At 38.6% G+C, this 20,755-nt stretch overlaps 6 protein-coding genes across 9 annotated transcripts; 3 read left to right on the top strand and 3 right to left on the bottom strand.

The window, feature by feature from the left end:
- Window positions 1–126: 126 nt before the first annotated feature.
- Window positions 127–3,146, bottom strand: LOC117618912. 2 transcript variants are annotated; one of them, XR_004584513.1, is made up of 3 exons: window positions 2,857–3,146; window positions 959–2,163; window positions 127–877 (listed from the first exon to the last, which is right to left on the bottom strand). XR_004584513.1 is itself a non-coding variant. In XM_034348680.1 (2 exons), the coding sequence occupies exon 2, from the start codon at window positions 2,156–2,158 to the stop codon at window positions 1,721–1,723; it is 438 nt and encodes a 145-aa protein (XP_034204571.1). In that variant the 5' UTR covers window positions 2,159–2,163; window positions 2,857–3,079; the 3' UTR covers window positions 1,464–1,720. The 2 variants fall into 2 exon arrangements, 1 of the variants encoding a protein (XP_034204571.1); XM_034348680.1 differs by lacking the exon at window positions 127–877 and having other exon boundaries at window positions 1,464–2,163; window positions 2,857–3,079.
- A 554-nt stretch (window positions 3,147–3,700) lies between these two features.
- LOC117617130 (probable ribonuclease P/MRP protein subunit POP5) lies at window positions 3,701–6,436 on the top strand. The gene is made up of 5 exons (XM_034346396.1): window positions 3,701–3,837; window positions 4,519–4,706; window positions 4,819–4,956; window positions 5,465–5,651; window positions 6,003–6,436. The coding sequence occupies exons 2-4, from the start codon at window positions 4,529–4,531 to the stop codon at window positions 5,611–5,613; spliced, it is 465 nt and encodes a 154-aa protein (XP_034202287.1). The 5' UTR covers window positions 3,701–3,837; window positions 4,519–4,528; the 3' UTR covers window positions 5,614–5,651; window positions 6,003–6,436.
- Window positions 6,437–7,375: 939 nt separating this feature from the next.
- Window positions 7,376–8,958, top strand: LOC117618567. The gene is made up of 2 exons (XM_034348198.1): window positions 7,376–7,868; window positions 8,125–8,958. The coding sequence occupies exons 1-2, from the start codon at window positions 7,707–7,709 to the stop codon at window positions 8,707–8,709; spliced, it is 747 nt and encodes a 248-aa protein (XP_034204089.1). The 5' UTR covers window positions 7,376–7,706; the 3' UTR covers window positions 8,710–8,958.
- A 371-nt stretch (window positions 8,959–9,329) lies between these two features.
- On the bottom strand, window positions 9,330–16,460 carry LOC117618566 (endonuclease MutS2). 3 transcript variants are annotated; one of them, XM_034348195.1, is made up of 21 exons: window positions 16,129–16,460; window positions 15,905–16,033; window positions 15,647–15,814; window positions 15,464–15,547; window positions 15,224–15,274; window positions 14,821–14,874; window positions 14,659–14,741; window positions 14,377–14,497; window positions 14,212–14,271; window positions 13,758–14,000; window positions 13,368–13,448; window positions 13,086–13,233; window positions 12,653–12,780; window positions 12,444–12,491; window positions 12,206–12,336; window positions 11,887–11,969; window positions 11,500–11,603; window positions 11,190–11,260; window positions 10,638–10,918; window positions 10,313–10,539; window positions 9,330–10,234 (listed from the first exon to the last, which is right to left on the bottom strand). In XM_034348195.1, exons 1-20 carry the CDS (start codon window positions 16,351–16,353, stop codon window positions 10,385–10,387), a joined length of 2,448 nt encoding a protein of 815 aa, XP_034204086.1. In that variant the 5' UTR covers window positions 16,354–16,460; the 3' UTR covers window positions 9,330–10,234; window positions 10,313–10,384. The 3 variants fall into 3 exon arrangements, with proteins under 3 accessions (XP_034204086.1, XP_034204087.1, XP_034204088.1); XM_034348196.1 differs by lacking the exons at window positions 12,653–12,780; window positions 13,086–13,233 and having other exon boundaries at window positions 14,377–14,500; XM_034348197.1 differs by lacking the exons at window positions 12,653–12,780; window positions 13,086–13,233; window positions 13,368–13,448 and having other exon boundaries at window positions 14,377–14,500.
- An 809-nt stretch (window positions 16,461–17,269) lies between these two features.
- LOC117617109 lies at window positions 17,270–18,164 on the bottom strand. The gene has a single exon (XM_034346366.1). It carries the CDS (start codon window positions 18,041–18,043, stop codon window positions 17,612–17,614), a length of 432 nt encoding a protein of 143 aa, XP_034202257.1. The 5' UTR covers window positions 18,044–18,164; the 3' UTR covers window positions 17,270–17,611.
- Window positions 18,165–19,579: 1,415 nt separating this feature from the next.
- Window positions 19,580–20,638, top strand: LOC117618838 (MARCKS-related protein 1-B-like). The gene has a single exon (XM_034348584.1). It carries the CDS (start codon window positions 19,813–19,815, stop codon window positions 20,431–20,433), a length of 621 nt encoding a protein of 206 aa, XP_034204475.1. The 5' UTR covers window positions 19,580–19,812; the 3' UTR covers window positions 20,434–20,638.
- The last annotated feature ends 117 nt before the right edge of the window (window positions 20,639–20,755 follow it).

Genomic DNA, 20,755 nt, shown 5'->3' with positions numbered 1-20,755 from the left:
GCACCATCATTTAAATACAGCTTTGTGTTGTGTGGATACCATAATGTGAATTAACGGAATCAAAGTAAAGAACAAGCAACAGGAAACACAAGAATTTTGACTAATTAATTATCCAATGGATGGATGGAAAATTAAGAGGAAATTACTACTCATAAAACTGAGTCAATTATAATGTACACAAACGGATAATGCCAAAGTAATCAAAATATCTTGGCATCACCACAAAATTTATAACAGAAGAGGGCTTTCACCATATTAAGAGATTCGAAAATCCTCTAGAATAAGAAGGGTTTGAATTTAACAGTACTTATAACTAAATTAACTGACCTAATATAGTAACACGGAATATCCTAGTTACAACTTTCAATGCACTTTCTACCTAATCAGCCAAATTTGGTCCTAATTGCTTGCTTAGCCCAGTGACTTTCAGACATGCAGGCTCAAAAGGATTTGCCTTCCATGGAAAATATTAACGAACCAAATAGGCCATGGGCAGGACAACTCAAACACAACTTATTTGGACCTGCCACGGAAAAAGGAGGGCACCAACCACCAGCGTAAGATCAGATGAACATAGTGTGAGCTCAAAAGCAACTGAATATTCGCGCAATTTGCGTTGATGGCTGAGCAGAAATTGCTCTGTTTTCCCCACCAATAAGGCAAACAGAAAGGATCAAATAATTACCGTATGGTCGAAGTTGTATCATATTGTGCACGTAGCTAGCACAGTTAAATTTGAACTTGAATTCGAAAGCTTGACTGACCTAACATGTCTCTCTGATGTGCAATCATTTCTACATGACATATTTAGGACAGCCAGGTAAACTCGTCAGCATCACCAGGTGTAGCTTTCTTCGCCAATAAGTGATGCAATTACCTACATGAGAAAACGAAAGACAAAATAAATAAGAAGCCATACCAGAAAATTTCTAAATATAAGACATTGTTCATTATTTACAAGCATATTTAATGTCTCCTTGATAGCACATGCTTCAAGCCCTGCAAAATTGACATTAACTTCAGATCCATACTCCCAAATAACCAAAGCAAAAATAAATAAATAAATAACAAAGTACGATAATGAAAATAAATCAAAGGTGTGAAAACCAGATCATTCCTGTGTAACCTGTACCAAACTAGGCAGAGTAACTCAACAACAACCTATGCTGCATGCACCAGCAGTAAACAAAAATGAAAGATAGTACATATCCAAATAAAGAAGTAACTAAGGGAACCACTTATTATTACATATAATTAATTACATTTCTGCATTACAACCATCATGTAATGCAAATCAATAGGAAGTGTTCCTAATAAGGCAAAATAATTAATGGGATAAGACAACAAAGTCACAGCTAAATCATGACACAAGTCGTACAAACGACCTGAGAGCACCCTGTACTGAATATAGCTCACATTCGAAGCAGTAAGGTTAGCAAGAAGAAACATAAATCCAAGATTCATAAGCAGTTAAACAAACCCTGACCAACCCCCGAATTGACATTCCTTGTTTAAGTCAAGCTAAAGTTTGAGTTAAATTGCAGTAAACAGGACTACAAATATAGATTGTTCCTACAGACGGGTAGGACACATTAGGTCCGCCACTTAAGTACTCATCAAGTTCATCATCCATGTCTGTTCGACGAATGAAAAATAAGGAAAGGTTTCAAAGGAACAAGATAAAGATAAGCAATAAAAGTCTTCCATTTATCTTATAACTCTAGCTCATATCCATGCCATCTCCAACTTTGCTGCAGATCAGACTGACTGTAGAGAAGGATCTCTCGAAAGGAGAAGGATGGAACTGGGCATCCCGTCGGCGCTTAGAAGAACAACTGTCTGCAGAAGAGTTCTCTGACTCAAGCTTCCTCCGGACCCCTCTCACGGCCTGTTCCTCTGCTGGTGTAAGGGGGAAAATCTTTCCGCTTGCTCGACAAAGGGAGCTATGGTTATCATACAGGATCCTCTGGTCACAGTTTTTGTCGCAGATGTGAGTGAGTCCAGTTAGCTTGCAGCAATACATATTCGCGCAGACATGCTCGTTCTGGCATTTCCAGTCACATTTGTGAACAGAAGTTGACCCATCTCGGCCCAAAATAGTCGACAGAAAAATAACATTCGTAGGTCCTGCTACCACAGATTTGCCATCCACCTCCATTGCAACTGCGAATTGATGAGCTAATAAAGTCAATTGAACAGATTCCACTCTCGGAGGCCTTTGCCTCTAAAGGTTCTACAGATGCCAACACAACGTAGAAATTCGTTCCCCAGGCTTCATATGGAATCTGTTTAATAACTAAATGCTTGCATGAAATTTCTACAAAGTCCTGACTGTTCAACTTCAGGAACACTATATATATATATATATATATACACCGGATCTCTAACCAAATTGTACAACATTGATCACGCATATATTTTCACATCACATCAAATCCTCACATTTAAATTCTTTTTTAAAAAAAATATTGCTTAATAACGTTTTCCTGACAAAGATGGTCCCACAGACATCTTATTTATATTTCTTTTGTCTTTTAGAACCAAGCTGCTCAAAAGAAAATATTTTTATTTGGATAAAAGAGCATTGTTAGCATCCCCAAGATCACAGCAACACTTATCATGGCCCATATGAAGCCAGCAAATAACTTTCTTCATCAGATCTGATACATGTATGAATGTGGGATATAAAATTATACAATTTTATTCCTCTAAAATCAAGAAACAACGTTTATATTTTCATGTAAATGATCATTCCTAACACATGCAAACAACTATCTGAAACAACACTAACAAAATCAAATTTAGAAAGACAAATAGGAGAAAAGAAAGAACAAGAATAAGAAGAGAATGACTTACTTGTGCTTCCAAAAGTCAAAAACAACAACACACGTTGTGCTTCCACGCAACCCAGAAACAGCCACAGCACCACCTACTCCTCACCTTCTCTCTCTCTCTCTCTCTCTCTCTCTCTCAAGACTCAAACTTTCTCTCGTTATCCAAAATGCCTAGCAAGCTAACAAAGAAAACGTGAGAGGAGGGGTGGGTATTTATAGATAGATAGTGAGAGAGAGAGAGAGAGAGAGAGAGAGAGAAAGTGGGGTAAGGGGTAAGGGGGGTAGTTGACGTTGAACTGGGAGAGAGGAGATTGTAGTTACAGTGTTTGGATACAAAAATCCAAAAGCCCACCCAACCCAGACCCAAACTCACAAAGCGCCAAAATGCCAAATGAAATGCGAGTGAAATTTCGGGTCAATTGCGGGTGAAATTCGTCCCCCCACATTTTTTCCCTATTAAAAAAAAGACCCGATTCCCGAGTGGACTTGACTTTTTAAAGGGTTTACCTACAAATGTGGATAATCCAAGTAATTTTTCTATTTTTCTATTTTTTCTTTCATAATTAAAAATTAAAAAAAGTAAAAGTGTGAACCCCGAGGTCGGAGAGAGTGTGACTCGGACTGTCATGTGCCCCGGTCCCCACCCGCAACGGTCTCTCTCTCTTAACGATTCAAACGCTCTCCCTCTCTTAACCATTCAAACGCTCTCCCTCTCCCTCCCTCTCTCTCTCTATGACTTTTTAAACGTACCACCATTTGCCACGTTGCCGTCATTTTCGCTGAGCGTATGACTTCTCAGGCCCAAATTGGCATTTCGAGTCTTGGCCCAGTTATTCTTGGGCTGTGAGCTTTTGACCCGGAACCACTTTCTCCACCCGACTTGCTTCCATTGCTCTTCGCTCTTCGCTCTTCAGTCCTCCCTGTTTGCTAGGGTTAGGGTTTTCAAATCCACGCGCGTAACTCATCTATGCTCTCAACTCTCAGTATCAGACTCAACTATTAGGTCTGCTCATCTCTTTTTCTGCTTCAAATTATTTACTTTTTGTTGCAAGTCGTGAACTTTGTAAAAATCTGAATCGGAAAAACATCTGCTTTGTCAATGATTGTGTTTTATTTAAGTCTTTGTAATGGATCGGTTCTTTGATATAATTCAATCCAATTCTTGTCAACTTTTTTAGGGTTGCTCGAATTGAAAAACATATTTTACTCTAATTGTTATTGTAGATGCTTCATATGTGTCACTGTGTAATAATCTGATTGATGCTATATGATGTGTAGTGTGTAATTTTGTTTAGCTATAGCCTGCCTATATGATTTTTTATCAGAAATTTGGATTTGTTCTTTTAAAAGTCTGCCCAGCCCAGTGTTTTTCCAGGATTTTCGACAAAATCTGAACTTTATTTTTCCTGTAAGTTTTGGGTTTTGTTGACTTATCATTCCGTATTAGGTTTTCTAGTACCTGTGTGTTTTCAGGATTCTTAATGAAATCAGTACTTCCTAGTAATTTTTGGATTTTGTTGCTCTGTCAATCCTTATTCCTTATTGGGTTCTAGTGCCTCTTTTCGCCTTAAATTTCCTTGTTTGCTGAATTTGAGTTTCAAAACACAGTTTAGGTTGCGTCTCATACAATATTTTCATCTTAAATTCATAATATTTGATAGATCCAATGTTGTGCTGTAAACAGGTAAAGGATCATGGTGGGATTTAAGAATAGGTATATGGTATTGGAGGTTATCTTGGATCCTAATAGAGAGCTGGTGAGAAAAGATCCTGTTATAATTACCTCATATAATGTTACAAACGCTATCAAAGACAGCATTCTTGAAAATTTTGGGAAGTGTGGTCTGGCTTCATCGTTTGGATCATTCCTAGGTAAGTCATGGTTCCAAGTAATTATTGTTTCCTTCATTGTTTATATGGACGTTTGCAACTAATTTTCAGTAGAATGGCTAGTCTAAATTTTGTTGAGCCAATTTTTGTGCAGTGAAGTATGTAAATGACATTACAAGGCTGTGTATCATTAGAGCTTCAAGGGAGGAATATCAAAAAGTATGGTCTGCAGTTACTATGGTCAGGAGTATTGCAGGGTGCCCGGTGCTATTTAATTTGTTGGACCTAAGTGGTGAGTTAAAAAATTGCAACAGAGTAACTTGTATGCTGATGATGCCTTTTATTTTCCTCCAACATAGCTTTGGCTTACATAGTTTTCAGAACAAGTATATTAAAGCAGAGGTTATTCTTTTTTTTTTTTGGGCGATTTAGATGTAACAAGGTGTCATCTTTAAATGTGGAAGTTTTTGACTCTTGGGTTTTCGTTATTTAATCATTGTGCTTGATTATTGGCCGAAGGAGAAATATTGTGCTTAACTTTTATGGTGATTGGCGAATTACTATTTCCATAGAAGAAAGCACAATTCTTATTTCAAACATTGTTTGAGACATCTTAAGAGGTTACATATGTGTTACATGGTAACGTGCATTTCTTTATAGAATATCATCATTATCATTGCAAAATACTCAAGCTACTCTAATGTTACTGTCAAAACAAAGACACATCGTTATTTTCTTCAGAGTTTTTCATCTGTCAAAGAAAGGTCATTTCATTTCCCTTTTCTTTTACTTTGTATCAGGAAGCATCAAAGCTTGTAAAAAAGCTGCCTTGAAGTGTGATGAACTAAAATTTGAGCAGCACAAGATTGCGGTTGGATCTAATCTTTCAGCTCAAGATACTCAAAAAATGCAGAACTATCTTGACAAGATCAAAGGCCTGGAGCACTAAAGTTCAACTGCATTTGGTGTGACATACTTATTCAGATGGCAAGTCCTGTTCCTATATCTTATTATTATTATTAATTTTAATATATGGGCTATCATGGAAAAAGTATATATTGGTTGTTAAATGGAGCCTTGTTATTGCTCGGTAATAACGAGCTTCTGGTGTTATAGATCACAATCAGCAGTCAGTAATGGCTGTTGGGATTTTGAGTTTATAAAAATATCTGCTTATTCATATTTCATAGAGGGGGTTCTTACTGTGAATCTGGAAAGGGGTGGAACTCTTTAAAATGAAGGAGTTGATCTGTAGCATTTTCAGGAAGACATAAAGTAGATGTTTTTGTCTTCTTTTTTATCTAAAACCCGAACTCATTCTTGTTGAACATGTTGCAGGAGTTTGGTGAGCCTTCCTTCCCCGTCTCCACGCCCTGGCTCCATTGGTGTTTGGTGTCTATTATCCAGCCAAATCTGTGGCTCGTGTGGAATCCTGAAAAGTTAGGAAAGCTGAAAGGAGAGGAAGCTTGCAGGAACATCAAATTTGCTTCTAAATAGGTGTGAAAGGTTATGTGGTTGTAAAATCAAGTAGTGGATTAGGCAGAGGAAGTATTTGATTTGCCTATATATCTATCTAGTTTCTTGGGGAATATGTGCTTGTGCTGTCGGGTTTGTGTTATTTACTAGTGGAGGGGACAAGTACGTGTATTGCACATACTCTGTTGTGATGACGATCAAGCAAGTGGCAAAATTCATTTTGTATAAAACTATCCAACAAGCGAAAGCTTATTTTTATTTTATATATACAGTAAGTAAGAACAACTTTATGTTTATGTTATCTCTGTGCTAGAAATTCAAATGGTAACGATTATAATATTTCAGATAAATTATGAGTTGTTAGGTTACAAGGGCACTATGTGAGCACTAATGATGGCGTATGGTGGAATATTTTAAGTAGCAACCTTTAGAATCTATTTTGTGTGAATGATTGATACCTTTAGAATCTTTTCATTCCGAAGAATCAATTGATGTTGTTGGGACCTACTACATAAGATAATGTCACCTCTCCTCTCCCATGGAGAAGCTTGCCAGATGATCCTCGGAGAAGCCGAATAATATAGAATGGTTTTTATCAGCCATGTGGATTTGGCATTTGATGACAATAAATTTAAGTGTGTACGTTAGTTATAAATGACATAAGTTAGGGACTAATTGGAAGTTAGATATCATATCACCTCTTGGCCAGTTGGCCCTGCCTCATGAAGCTTGAGATTTTCAAGTGCTTTGCTTATTAGGCATGTGTGCATATTTGCATGACATGAGAGCAAACTCAAAGTGGCGTACGGCTCTGTAATTTTTTTCAAATATCCAGATATATTCACATGCTGAAACTCAAAGTGGGTTGGTGGTGATCAATATTTTGTAGGTAATGAAATAGATAGATAGATAGCATAGCACATATTCATGGAATATATGTTTTGTGAATTTTCGCATGAAAGTTCTTGCCCCAACCATTTTCTTTATACCAAAGTCTGCAGTCTGCAATGTGGGAGGAAGATACTAGTAGTGCCCTGTTCCTTTAATAATGATGAGGAAACAGACACAGGTTGTTTTCCATTAAGCATTGATGTCGTTGAAGTTGGGCGGCAAAAGGCAGAAAGCCAGAAAGGCAGTTTGCTTTGTGAATTGTATTTGCTGAGCCTGATTAAATTCAAACGCAGTTTGCTTTGTGAATTGTATTTGCTGAGTTTAGTGGTGGGCGTGGCTCAACCCCTATGCGTCTAAAATTCTATATTTCCACGTATGAATCGCATTTTAAGCCCTCCATCTCCTCTACGTCATGTGTAGCTGGCTGGCTGTTAAGAAGATACATACATACATACATACATGCATACATACATAGCCTTATAAAAGCCCACCTCATTTTTCTAATTTTTATTCACCCAAATCACTCACTCCACACAACATAACACAAAACCACACCCGTATTACACTTGGACTCTCCCTCTTTTTCTTACCTTGCTCTTTGAACCTCCCTTGAAGAAGGAGAAGAAGAAAACTAAAAGAGGGCTTTCTTTTTTCTGTTTCTTTTTATTATTAAAAATGCAGGAAAGAGTTCTTGATTACATTTTGGTACCGGCAGGCCTCCTAGTTATGGTGGCATACCACCTTTGGCTTCTCTATCGAATTATAATGCAGCCAAATAATACCATCATCGGCATCAATTCCATCAACCGCCGCTTCTGGGTCTACGCTATGATGGAGGTAAAACCCAACCCAACCTGACACACACCATCACTTCACTTCTTTTATTATATATATGTCTTCCTTCCTGTTCATATATTATTGTATGTATGAATGATCTATCGATCGATCCCTCTTGATGATTCAAAATGATGCCTCTTATTTACCTATCATTAATCTTTGAAATTTTAAAAGAACCAACATGAATGATTGATTGATTGATATAAGGACTAAATCTTTATTGACCAATTTGCTTCTGGGCATGCATGAAATGCAGGATGCGCCAAAGAATGGTGTTCTTGCGGTGCAGACACTGCGAAACAACATAATGGCATCGACCCTTTTGGCCTCGACGGCCATTATGCTCAGTTCTCTCATTGCCGTGTTGATGACAGGTGGCAGCAAGGATCGAAAGGCGTTTTTCGTCTTCGGAAACAGAAGCGAGCTCGCGTTTTCCATCAAGTTCTTTGCCATATTGGTCTGTTTCTTGGTGGCTTTCCTGTTCAATGTGCAGTCCATAAGATACTACAGCCACGCGAGCATTCTCATCAACGCCCCTTTCAAAAAGATGTCACCGCATCACAAGCATCATTATCTCACAACAGAGTATGTTGCCAACACTGTCAACAGAGGAAGCTATTTCTGGTCCTTGGGCCTCCGTGCCTTCTACTTCTCTTTCCCTCTGTTTCTGTGGATCTTTGGGCCCATCCCCATGTTCGTGTCCTGCTTTGTTTTGGTCATCATGCTCTATTTCCTGGATGTCACCTTTCAGTTTGGATGGGTTGTTGGGGTTGCCGATGAGGAGGAGCACAACAGCCTTAACAAGGATGAGGAACAAGGCATTTCATTACCACATCATTAGCATTTTAATTAGCATATTACAACATCATTAGCAGAGAAAGGAATAGTAACAAAACTGCCTACAAGTATTGAACCAAAGAGCAGTTCAGATTCAATACAAGTTGAATTGAATTGCCCAATAAGTTGATGTAACAACACAGTAAGTTGAAATAAAAGTACCATTAGGGAACGCTATGCTCTGCTGGTCTGTTACTGTTATAATATTTAGAGACAGAGACACAGGAATCTGTTGCTGCCTTATCGTCTTTTATTCTAGTAAGGAATCTTGGGCCGATGCAGTGAGATCACTTGGTCTAAATAAGGCATTTGTTCGTACACATTTCCAAAGAGCAGGAAGCAAAGTTTGGCCATGTCCCATGCGAATCAACATCATGCCGAGTTCGGGTAGATTTATTTATTCTTGAAATATCGTAGTCACTCAAAAAAAAGGCATCAATCACATGGAAGTAGCTCAGCAGGCTTCATGGTTGATATTACTAATAAATCAAAACAGACAAAAAGGCTTTTGTTCTTCCCCTTTCCTTTTCTTTTCGATGGAAGAGACAAAAGTTAAAGCACAAAACTAACACTTCGGATAAGTGTTTCTCGTGAAGCAGGTGACATGTGACATTGACAAGGTGGTAGTGAAAGGTTCATGATTCATATAGCCCCATCAGCCAAAAAACTAAAAAAAGATTTGTGATTCATTTAGTTCATAGATTAATAAGAAGCAAAGTCAACAAGATGTATAGTGGCGTCATCCAGACGCTACCTAAAACTAAAGGGAAGAAACAGAAAGCAAAGCCAGGCAACATGCTGTGGATGCAACACAGTTATAAAGATGCCTCACAAAATCCCCGTTACAAGAAAGTTTATTTTCCTCACAAAGAGATCTTTCAGTTTCATGTCCCATCCATGATCCATTCGATCATGACATTTAAAAGTTGGGCCATGTTTCAACGAATTGAGTTCCAAGACAATTGTGATCTCTCCGTCCCTCTGTCTTGGCTGTCTTTAACCTCTGATTTGGCCCGCGAATGTCCATTAAACAAACACCAACTGTAGCCCGCGTGCAAAGTTTCTTTTCCTTTCTTTTTTTCTTCTCAAAGAGCATTTCATCTTCAGCCATCCTGCCAGCGACAGGGAGTCCTAGTAGCTTCTCCAGCTAATGGAGACTTCAAGTGCTACTGATAATAAATATTCTCACAATAACATAAGAGCAGAAGAGGATAGAATCATGTATAATCAAAAGAAGCAATTACATCTCATATTACTCAGGATGCTGTTTACATAATCTGTCATTCGATGAAACAATAAAGTAAACGATGTATCTCCCACCGTTTCTTCGTATCTTCAAGATGTCTGCATTTTCAACTTATTATAGTGCGCCTAAATAGCATGCTTGATTAGAGTGATGAGCTGTCCAAATACTTTCATGAAGCTTTGCATTTCAATACCCAAAGATGTGTTTCAGCCCTCAATCTTGTTCATTGTTATGTTCGTTTGACGGAATGCACTGCAGGTAATGGTATTCAACATAATGCTACCTGAAAGAGAGAAAGAGACGAGTTGCTATGGAAACAAATCATGCTTGATATGAATTTAACAAAAATACGAAAGCTTACTCATTAATGTGCAAGAAAAAATCCTTTCTGTTGACATCGTGGATGGCATTCACATGCAACTATTCTTGACAGTCACGTCTTAATGTCGTCTAGTTTCAATTTCAACTTCATGTTTCCAGCTTGAACCACGATTTCTTCTTTAGAAGGCTCCACTTTTAAAACTGTCGCTTTCTTACCAAGGGAAGAAACAAACACCACATTGCCAACCTTGGGAAGCTCAAACTTCTCTGAAATATAAGAAGTGAAAGACATTCTTAGTCGAAAACTCAGCCAGATTGTCAAAGAGATTTGAGAGTCTCAAAAGTTTTCATTGGTTTTTCAATACCTGATGATGATAAAAAGGATGCACTCCTTTCCATTTGATGTTTATCATCAGTTGTGCGTTGACTGTTAGTTTCCAATTTGTGCTGGCTTTTATGCGTTAAAGTAGGCTGCAAAGGTTGAACCAGAGATGCACGGTGCTGTCTTACTTTTTTGTGAAGGATAGAACGAGCCATTGCAGCAGCCTCAGATATTTCTCTCATTTTCCTAAGTCTTTGATCATTACTATGTTCCATAGTCTTCCTTTTGGCAACCAACAGTTTCTCATACGACTCTCTTGAGAGCCTACAAGTACAAGCATGAGCAGATATAAATGCACCATCTGTAGCCATAGTTTTATCTATGCAGCATGATTTGACTTTGTTAACAGATAGCATTGATTATTACCAAAACCTCTGCATGGATTTTATTTTATCAACTTGGATGCCGTAAAATTTAAGTTATGACATCTCTCATTTTCATGTTATTTTCTGTTTTTAACAATTTTCTTTCTTTGTTGAAGATTTTAAGAGTAAGTTCACATCAGAATTATCTAAACTGGGCAGAAAAATCTTACATCAGATGATGCTGTCCTTCATATAAAAGCTTTTGAAAGCCCTGCTTTAACCGTTCCATATCAATTATAACCTGCCATTGGAATAAACAGATGCATTTTTATGCATGACTAAGTACAACCATCCAAAGAACGCCTATAATATATTTTTAAAAAGAATAATAAAAAAGTTTCTCTGTAAATGCAAGAAAAAGAATAAAAGAAACATATCAGAAATTTGTTTTTCTGCCGTTCATACAGTGTTTTTCCTTAACAAATAAGGAGATACATATAAATTAATTAATATAACAGTAATAAAATCTATGCATGTTACCTCATCTATCCCCGCACTAGCTGCACCATATAGTTCACGGGCATTATCTACTACTTTACCAGGTAGTCCTAACCTTTCAGCTATATTGATTGCATTTGAACGCCCTGCAGCATAAATATCACTCCTTGAGTCTTTATGCAGTAATATAAATATATAATGTAACAGATCGGAAGACCAAATGACTACTAGTTGCTTGAGAAAAAGTGTTTTAAACAAATTTTTACACGCTAGTAAATTACAATACATACTAACAGAAAAGAGACCAGTTACTCAATTGCGCATGGAGATGCATATATTATGGATCGTCCCTTCCTCTCTCTTCGGGAGAAAAGATTTAAAAAGGAAAAAAGCAAAACAAAAGTTAAAGTCGTTTGTCAGAATGAAGACCTGGTACTCCCCAGAGAATCCTGTAAGTTGGCTTTAACTTCACATCATCAAACTCCATACATGCATTTTCAAAGGCGTTATTGCTGTCAAAGGAACAACCTTATCAACACAAAACAAGACTTAATGGCAGGGAAGATATTCTATGGGCTCACATAGATTTTAAGTAGGAAGATGGGGCAAACTTGGCTTCAATAAACCACATGCAGAACAACTTTGACTAAATGTCTGACAACCACCACTTATTTTTCCGGACTCGATGTATTAAACAATTGAACTGTAGTAATTCATTAGTTGCATCTTTAACTTGTATGCCAAATACCTGTATTTCAGGGTTTTGAGTTCCCCATGATGTGTTGTAGCAATTGTCAACAAAGCACCAGTTTCAGCAAAAGATTCCAATAGAGACATCCCCAGTGCTGCTCCTTCGTGGGGATTTGTTCCTGCACCAACCTACCAAAAACAAAAGGAGTTGATACCAGTATTCATTTGTATTTCCTTTTCTGTTCTGGTAACAATTTGTTACATATCATATTCCAGAAAAGGCAATTTGACCACACCTCATCCAGTAGTACGAGTGAATGACTTGTTGACTGTGACTGGATGTCCTGCAATATGCAGTAAAGATACTGGTTGAATGTTTCATATCATAAAAGTACACGTTAAAGATTTTCACCAAATTCTTGTAGTCAATCAAGTTTTTAACTATTCTACATTTGTACTTGGTCATGTTTATAGATACACTTTCCAAAATAACTCTTTTTCTTACACTTATATGTTTTAAGTGGCCGGAAAAGGTGGAAAGCGATTGGGTCAGGGATTGTTCATCGCCAATGTCAGCAAAAACTGAATCAAACCAAGGGATTTGTACTGATTCAGAACACAAAACATGAAGGCCTGCGATATTTAGAAAAAGGGTGTCACAAGCCACGCAACTTGATGAATTGCATTTGTGATTAATTCTTCAGTCCCTGAATATTCTCTACCCTCTTGTAGAGCAAGCTGAGACGAAGTGTAAGAACCTCATATTGATAAGAAAAATGATGAGAATTACATTACATGAGTGCTTCCTATCCAAATAAGGATACTAATAAAATATAATAATTAAATTACATCAGAAACATACGTATGCTTGTAAAACTACTGGTAAAACTTCACGAGCTTAAAGGATGATTGAAAGAATTGAGAGATATCAGATAAACCTGATTTTGCCATCATAGCTGCCAATCCTACGGTCTTTAGGCAAATGGTTTTACCCCCCGTATTAGGGCCAGTGATAACCAAAACTCGAGTTTTTTGAGCTATGAAAAAATCAACTGGAATTGGTTTAACCTGTTCCAGTTCCATAGCCTGCCAAACAGAGGTAAAATAACCTTAAAAACAAAATAGTCGTATAACAAAAAATAAAATGTCTGAATACTAAGAGATAAGAATTTATTATCACCTGATATTATATATAATCAACCTATTTAAAAAAAAATTACCTTCAACTCTAAGGATGAAATATCTATATTTTTTCCTGCTTTCTGTGTAACATACTCCCCTTGCAGTTTTCTTTTGATTTCCTAACAAGGAAAAGGAAAATAACCAAAAGATAAGTAACCAAAGAACTGTATATAAATACATTTGTCAAGAAGCAAGCTATATGTGCAACGATTCATATTTGAGAAGAAAACAATGACTGTCGACAAGTGGCAATCACCTCAATGCAATTCCTCCTGTGCAAGGAGTAGATGACCACTCTATTAAAAGAATAAAGTAAAATAACGTCGATTTAAATTAATTATATATCCTGAACCATTATTCAGGAACTGGAATAAGACAAAAACTAATAATAAAAAAGTGGCACCAGGTTATGGATATTGCATAAGTACCATAGTGGCAATTTTTAAATCTTTCCTGGCCGTCTGTAAATTTTGTCTATGCTGGTGAAGTAGTAGAGGATGATAAGCCTTCGGCATATACAACACCCATTCATTCTTTGAGGGATCGGATTGTTGTGGATGTCTGTTCCCTGATAAGTAGGTATCAGAAGTGAAAGAGCCAAGCCCTCCTGGTAGAAATAGATTGGGACATGTTCCACCAAATGCTAGACCATAAGTTGCTCGGGCATTGACCTACAAGTTAACAGCCCAAGCTAAGGAATTGCCAACTAAAACAAGCAGACAAAGTAGTACCACAAGGGCATTTAGAAAGCAATTCCATAAGTCCCATTGAAGAATAAGATGTGTGTGTGTGTGAGTGTGCATGTGTGTGTGTGTGAGAGAGAGAGAGAGGAGGGGGGGAGGAAGTATCAGAAGATATCATTAAATGGTGGCAGCAACCTACCACATCCAGTTGGATTATACTGTTTGATAGTTGTTCAATCTTATCAAGATCCATTTGCATCTGTACAATAAACCACAACATAAATGTAATTTTTTTTTTTTCCCAAAAAAGGAAAAGATTATATAGCCAGAAAAAAAAGAGTTATAACCACATAAAGTCACAAACCTTTTCTGTTAACATTAAGAGAACTTCTGCCTCAGCTTCTGATACTAGAGCCCTTGTCCGTTGCAACTCATCATTTAGAGGGATAGCAGATAATGGCTCAACGATGCTTCCTATGCCTGAACTACTATAACATTATATCACTTTCAGGATTGAAATAATCAACAACTGAGATGAGTGAGTGAGAGAGAGAGCCACACCAATTGGTTAAGACCTATAAAAAATAAATAAAGAGTTCTTTGCATGCTCAGAGGTGATAAACGTTATACAACAAACTTAACAGACCTGGGCAATAGGAGACCCTTAAAACTTGTCAGTTCGCTAGCACTGGATTTTATACACCACCTGCCATCAACAGTACTCACTTCCTGAACGAATGACAGTATAATAATTAGGAAATCATCTTGAAGATTCTATGAAATACATCTCTGAACTTGAGCTTCTTACCAGAGAGGGTGTTTCACTGTCATCCCTAATTAGGCTGTTCATTAACTGATTTATCTGAACAGGAGGAGCAAGCGGTTGTAAGAATAAGTTGTGAATGAGAATGAAGAGAAATGATAATTTCAAAACCATAGCCTATTTGAAAGCTATCACTTTACGTTTTAAATAAGCATGAGAGTACATGTTAGAAAAACATTTACAGTGTGTTTGGGTGAGGTACTTTTAAGTACCAAAGAACTCCTAACTGATAGGATTTAGAACATGCGTCTCTAACATGTAAAACCCACCAAGAAGGCACACAACTCAAACCCACTAAGGATAGGGTCACTATATTACCAAGCAATTCATGGTCTACTTAAATGTACATAGGAAGTGATCATAAACAAAATAAAAAGTAGGAATTTACCTTTCCCTCAAGTGTCCGAACTTGATTGCGTAATCGTTTCAGAGTAGGACTCTAAAAACAGGGAATACAAGTTTTGAGTGAGACAAGAATCCAGGGAAAACAGATAGAACATTTATATATAAAAATTCAATCAGATAACGTTAACTAAAGACTTCTATTGAAGCACAAAGAAGAAACGCAAAGATTTATTAGAAAGGGAAAGAAAACAATAAATATAGACTAGCACAGTCAGAAACAAACCGCAGAGTCTTTGACACTGCCATCTTCATCTATAACTTGCTGTATCTGCTTAACGAGTGATCGGTTAATGACAAATCCCATTATCTGCACAAAATAGTTAAAAGTACATTCAAATGCATTTAAATTGTATGCTAACAAATAACAATTGGTAGTAGTTTATTCAAATCTCAATGTTGTGTTTACCACTGGTGAAAGAGGCATAAAACGTGTGTACCAATCTGCATCTTCCTTGATTGCAACTTTAAGATTACTCTGTAAAACCTCTGCGCACTGTAGCAGCGCCGCAACAGCCAACGCTTCGTTCCCATCCAGTGGTGAACTCCTCCGAGCATGTTGTATGGCAGATTGCACCTTCAAACACAACAAAGCAAAAGGTTAGGTGGGCAGTGGGCAAATTCATCAAATTTTCATGAAAGGAATGATATTAACTTAGATGATTACCAAAACGACATTGAGGCCGCTAAAATCCAGAGAGCAAGCACCGTGCTTGCGCATTTCTACGGCCGCATTGGTTTCGTCCAAAAGTCTGAGGCTTTCTTCGTATGTCTGATTCAAATACCATAGCTGTGCCTATGTATTGCAGTATTACACCAGCAGCAGCAGAACCAATGTCAATATAAAACAAATGAAGAAGAAAGAAGATGAAGAGCTTGTTGGAGGAGTACCTTAGTGGCTTCGCGGCCTAAGGAAGTACGAGCAAAGGAGGCAACGGAATCGCAGAGCTTGTCCCATTCCAAAACCCTAAGACTGTCGTAGTGGGCCTGTGATATTTTGTGGGACTGGTAATTAGCCGAGGAGATTGAGGAGCGTTTGAGGAAATTAGCACGGTTGCTGAACTTTGAGAGGGAGACGATGGGGTTGCCAACTCCAAACGTTGCGCAAGAAAGCATTTCTCTCAGTCTATGGGTTCCGTTACCAACGGTCACAACTGGCGGGTACAATTTCTCGGCGTTTATCCTCAGGCCGCCATGATGCTGATAATGACGACCAGGCAACGTGTGGTGTAGCTGCCGACTAGCCGTATTTTAGATTATGGGCCGATTGGTCTTATAGTGGGCTTCAAATAGCTTAACGGCCGGTTCAAATGTTGGAACTGGGCTTATAGTTATAGAGGGATGGGTTTATACCTTGATATGCAAGTAAAATTCAGGCTCTTATCAAGGCCAGACCCGCTTGATTTTTCTTTATCTGGTCGAACCGAAGCCTTGATGTGCAAGTAAAAAGAAGAAACAGGAAAAACAGTCTTGATTGTATAAAAAAGCAGCCTTGGTTGTCAGGGTTTTTCTCATTGCTCAAAAGAAAATATTGTTTTCCCTCCTCTTACTACCCTCTTGAGGTACAAGCCTCTGTAAATATTGGTTTGCCTTAAAGTTGAAAGCTTATGATGGACGTAGGAGAGGCTCTCGCGATTTTAATGGTTATGGTAGTTCGCTTAGAGATTGCAGCGGAGTTTGGATTTCTGATTGTGTTGCCATTCTGGGTGATAGGAATCTTCTAACTGTCGAGATGATTAGACGCTGACCATCAAGTTTCATCCTTTTGGTTCTCTACTTGTGGAATTGTTGGGCTCTTTTCGGGCTTGAGATTTGATGTACTTGTAGATAGAGAAGAAGTATGCAGCTGCTGGCCTTGTTTACTCCAGGTCTCTTTGCTCTTGACAAGTCTCTTTACAATTGTAAGTAGTTCTTAATTGATGATTTGGTCCTGTTTTAGTTTTAGTCTTGTGTTTATAACCTCAATCACGCTAACAGATATATACGCAAATGCAACAAACACAGCACAAAATCGAAAAGGAAGAATAATGTGGAGGCTGTTTTAAAAAAACTATGTTTGTTCTGGTTTTAAAAAAACCTAGCCGTTAATTTTGTTTTTCTTTTGTTGCATGTACATTGAAAACGCACAAACGCCTGTCTGTCCTCCTCTATTACTTACTACTGGTCATGAGACAGCGGTCAGTAAGAGAAGGTGTTACCATACAAAGATAGCCTAACGAAAAAAAGATGACAAAAAGATATCAAGTCTTTCTTGCACAAACGCCTGTTGCCGTTGTTGTCGTAACCCATTGGCGGCTTGGCTAGATTACAAAAAAATTAGAGCTTGACCTCCAACAAGATCAATTCAAATGAATCATCAGTCCAGACCCATAATTCAGAAAAGTCCGAACAAAACCGAGAAGCCGAGAACGATCAGCCACACAATGTGAACCAAAAGCAGGGCTTGAGCGGAGAGAGGGGCAGAACCCCCATTACCCACCTCACAAAACCCTAGCTTGGCCACTTTCACCCCAGCACATTGAGCCTCCTGGCACCCACACCAGTAGGTCACACCGTCGACGCCGCAAACCGGGTCGGGTCGAAAGCAATTGACGGGGCACATGGGACGGGACCAGGGTGACGACGACGAAGACAAGGGAGACGACGGAGTAGAGCCACATCGATCGGCTGATTGGGAATCCGAGGGCAGTCGGATGATGGTAGATTCATGCTCGGATCGTACGGTGGGGAAGGAACAGAGGATGAAGATGGGGAAGAGGATTAGGAGGATGAGAGGGATTGGTGATTTTGCGAACTGGGGCTCCATTGTTTGAATTTGAAATAAAGGCGAGCTTGTTTCTTTTCTTTCTTGTTTGTTGATGAGAAAGAAAAGAAAAGAAAAGCTCGCCTTTTTATTCTTATGCAGTTGATGTTATGGAATTGTCGGGGAAGCTAACCCAATCCTCTCCTAAAATCTTCCCCAAATTCAAGAAAATTGAAGGGAAATCATTTAATTTCCAAGCTGCAAATCCTTCTTCTTCCCTGAACCTTCCCCAAATTTGAGAGATTGGTTCTCCAAATCAGGTTAGGTTAGGTTAGATTGATTTATGATGCTCCGAAATCTGAGTTTACCATGGAAATGTTGTTCATTGACTACTTACTCAATATATCCTCATTTCGGTGGGAAAAAAATAGGGGGGGAAAAGGATCGACCTTCGAGTTCATCCCTAATTTTTAGGGTTGAACGAAGGGGACGAAGATGAGACACTTGTTTGACGCGTAATGCCTTATTGGGTTAATTGTGCCTTCGATCTTGCGAGACGGCGTCGTTTATGCGTCAAATAGATTTTGACACTGAACGCTGAATTCGGCCGGAATATGGGGACAGCCATTGCCTTTGGACATCGACCTTGAGTTTGTGTGCTCGTCTTTTTTCAGTAAATCTGTTTTTAATAGATTACAACTCTTTTTTTGAACTATTACGTGTCTTGAATATTGATTGATTAATTTTGGTGTCGTCTGCAAATTTTTTTCCTTTTCTAAAAACACGTAAAAGAACTTTACCAATTACCACCCATAGAAATAAGGAGCAACAACCTAATTAATTTTGGGCCGAAAGGAAAACTTATTGCAAATTACAATACTTACCAAAGAAAACTTACAATCATGGGTTCTCAAGTTATGTACATAAATATAAACACCATTATTTCGCAAACTATATACTTAGACTAATAGGCCAAGGAAACATTCAATATTTTCTCTAAGATAGGTTATAACTTATAATGAGGGTTGACAGTAAGGGGTCCTTAATAGTAGTAGCCGATCAATGAAAATATTATTATTGAACGGTTATGGTGAACTCCTCAACATAGTCTCCTCATTAGAGAACTTACGGGCTTAGCCCATTGCACATTTGTTATTTCTTTTTTCTCAAACTTTTTCAAGTTAGTTTAACTCACGGTCCAGTCAATTCCTAACCCAGTTTATCACCTTCAACTATAGCCAAAATTAATCACCCAAATAAGTCCAACTCAGCCCATAGTTGTAGCATTGTAGCATGGGCCTTCACGTATGCCGCCAGAACAGCCCATAGTTGTTTGTTTCAAGTTTTTTTTTTTTTTTCCCTTTATTAATATTTATTCTTTCTATTTTCTTGATTTGGTCAAGTCTAGAATGGTGGAACAAGAGACACATGGTGTTGGGGCAGCCATGAAATGGGGACAGGAGCAACTGTAATAACTAACTGGAAGCGCATGTCTCTGTGGAGGAAGAGCAAGAAAGGCGGAGGGAGGAGCAAAGGTGAGCTGTGGGATTTGAAAAAGTCAGGGCATATTTATATGGAAATTAGAATGGGTGCAAAATGGAGGTTTTACAGGCCGATCCAGTGAGTTGAGAAATTCAGACCAACAGTTTCTCCTAAACATAAGACCCATCCTTCCACTATATGAACCCATCTTGTCCTAAATTCTTCCCTCAGCCTCAACAGCACCTCCTCCTCCAACAAACAGCAACAGAAAGTTGATAAATAAAAAGGAGAGAGCTTCATCGGAAGAACTCCAAAGACTCGCTCATTCGTCCCATATTTGATCATAAATCATGGGAGGCTGCGCGAGCAAACCAAAGGAGTTCGATACCGCCCGCCCTGAGGCTCTCCCAACTGAGTCCACCAGACCCGAGAAAGCAGACCGTGAAGCTGAAACGACTACTGATAGTACCAACGTTGCAGCTAATCAAGGGGCGGAGGACACCACCAACACCACCAATGTAGAAGCAGAAGCACCTCTGGTAGATCTCTCAGAGCCAAAGGAGGAGGAGGAGGAGGAAGCCGCACCTGTTGTTGTTCCTGCTGCTGCTGCTGCTGAGGCTAAGCCTGAGGCTGCGGCTGCGGCTGAGGTGGTACCAACTCAGAAACCAAAAGAGGAAAAAGTAGCTGATCAAGTTGAAGTTGCTGCCAGGCAACTAGCAGAGGTCAATCTTGTTGAGGCTGCTAAGGAGACCAAAGAGAAAGAGCTGCTGCCGGCTCAAGAGATCAAACCAAAGGCCAAAGAGGAGCAGCCTGCTGCAGAGATCAAACCCAAGGCCAAAGAGGAGAAGCAGCCTGCTGCAGACATCATCAAACCCAAGGCCAAGGAGGAGGAGCCTGCTGCAGACATCAAACCAAAGGCAGCTCCTGCCTCAGAGGGCAAGAATAAAGATGCACCTATTCTCACTGTTTGATCCATTGCGCTTCCAATCTAAATCTAGCTACTAATTAATGTATCTCCCAAAAAAGAGCCATAAAGTGCAACACAGCATTGATGGATATATTGGTGCACTTTGTATCTGAATTTTTGGGACTCCACAACCACAAGTATTGAAAATCCTATTTTACTTATATCCCATAATTTTTAAGTTATCTATGCTATATGCCTCATAGTCGTTTACTCTGGAGTTTTAAGAATAACATGTGTGATGCAAAATATTTGATTAGGACCATCATTTCTTTACTGCAGAAGAATCTGGCAAAAATAGATCACATGCTCAGAATTCAAAATTGGAT

Source organism: Prunus dulcis, chromosome 2 (genome assembly GCF_902201215.1).
Source record: "Prunus dulcis chromosome 2, ALMONDv2, whole genome shotgun sequence".
NCBI classification, from domain to species: Eukaryota; Viridiplantae; Streptophyta; class Magnoliopsida; order Rosales; family Rosaceae; genus Prunus; species Prunus dulcis.
The sequence above is the reverse complement of the archived record's forward strand: the minus strand, read 5'-3'. Positions and strand labels throughout refer to the sequence as shown.

Coding starts and splice junctions, on each gene's coding strand:
- LOC117617109 (XM_034346366.1), bottom strand. CDS start 18,043: ATGGAGCCCCAGTTCGCAAAATCACCAATCCCTCTCATCCTCCTAATC.
- LOC117618566 (XM_034348195.1), bottom strand. CDS start 16,353: ATGCTTTCTTGCGCAACGTTTGGAGTTGGCAACCCCATCGTCTCCCTC. Junction 15,815..15,904: donor GCGGCCTCAATGTCGTTTTG/GTAATCATCTAA, acceptor TTGTGTTTGAAG/GTGCAATCTGCCATACAACA. Junction 11,261..11,499: donor CTAGTGCGGGGATAGATGAG/GTAACATGCATA, acceptor TTCCAATGGCAG/GTTATAATTGATATGGAACG.
- LOC117618838 (XM_034348584.1), top strand. CDS start 19,813: ATGGGAGGCTGCGCGAGCAAACCAAAGGAGTTCGATACCGCCCGCCCT.
- LOC117618567 (XM_034348198.1), top strand. CDS start 7,707: ATGCAGGAAAGAGTTCTTGATTACATTTTGGTACCGGCAGGCCTCCTA. Junction 7,869..8,124: donor GGGTCTACGCTATGATGGAG/GTAAAACCCAAC, acceptor CATGAAATGCAG/GATGCGCCAAAGAATGGTGT.
- LOC117618912 (XM_034348680.1), bottom strand. CDS start 2,158: ATGGAGGTGGATGGCAAATCTGTGGTAGCAGGACCTACGAATGTTATT.
- LOC117617130 (XM_034346396.1), top strand. CDS start 4,529: ATGGTGGGATTTAAGAATAGGTATATGGTATTGGAGGTTATCTTGGAT. Junction 4,707..4,818: donor ATCGTTTGGATCATTCCTAG/GTAAGTCATGGT, acceptor ATTTTTGTGCAG/TGAAGTATGTAAATGACATT. Junction 4,957..5,464: donor TAATTTGTTGGACCTAAGTG/GTGAGTTAAAAA, acceptor ACTTTGTATCAG/GAAGCATCAAAGCTTGTAAA.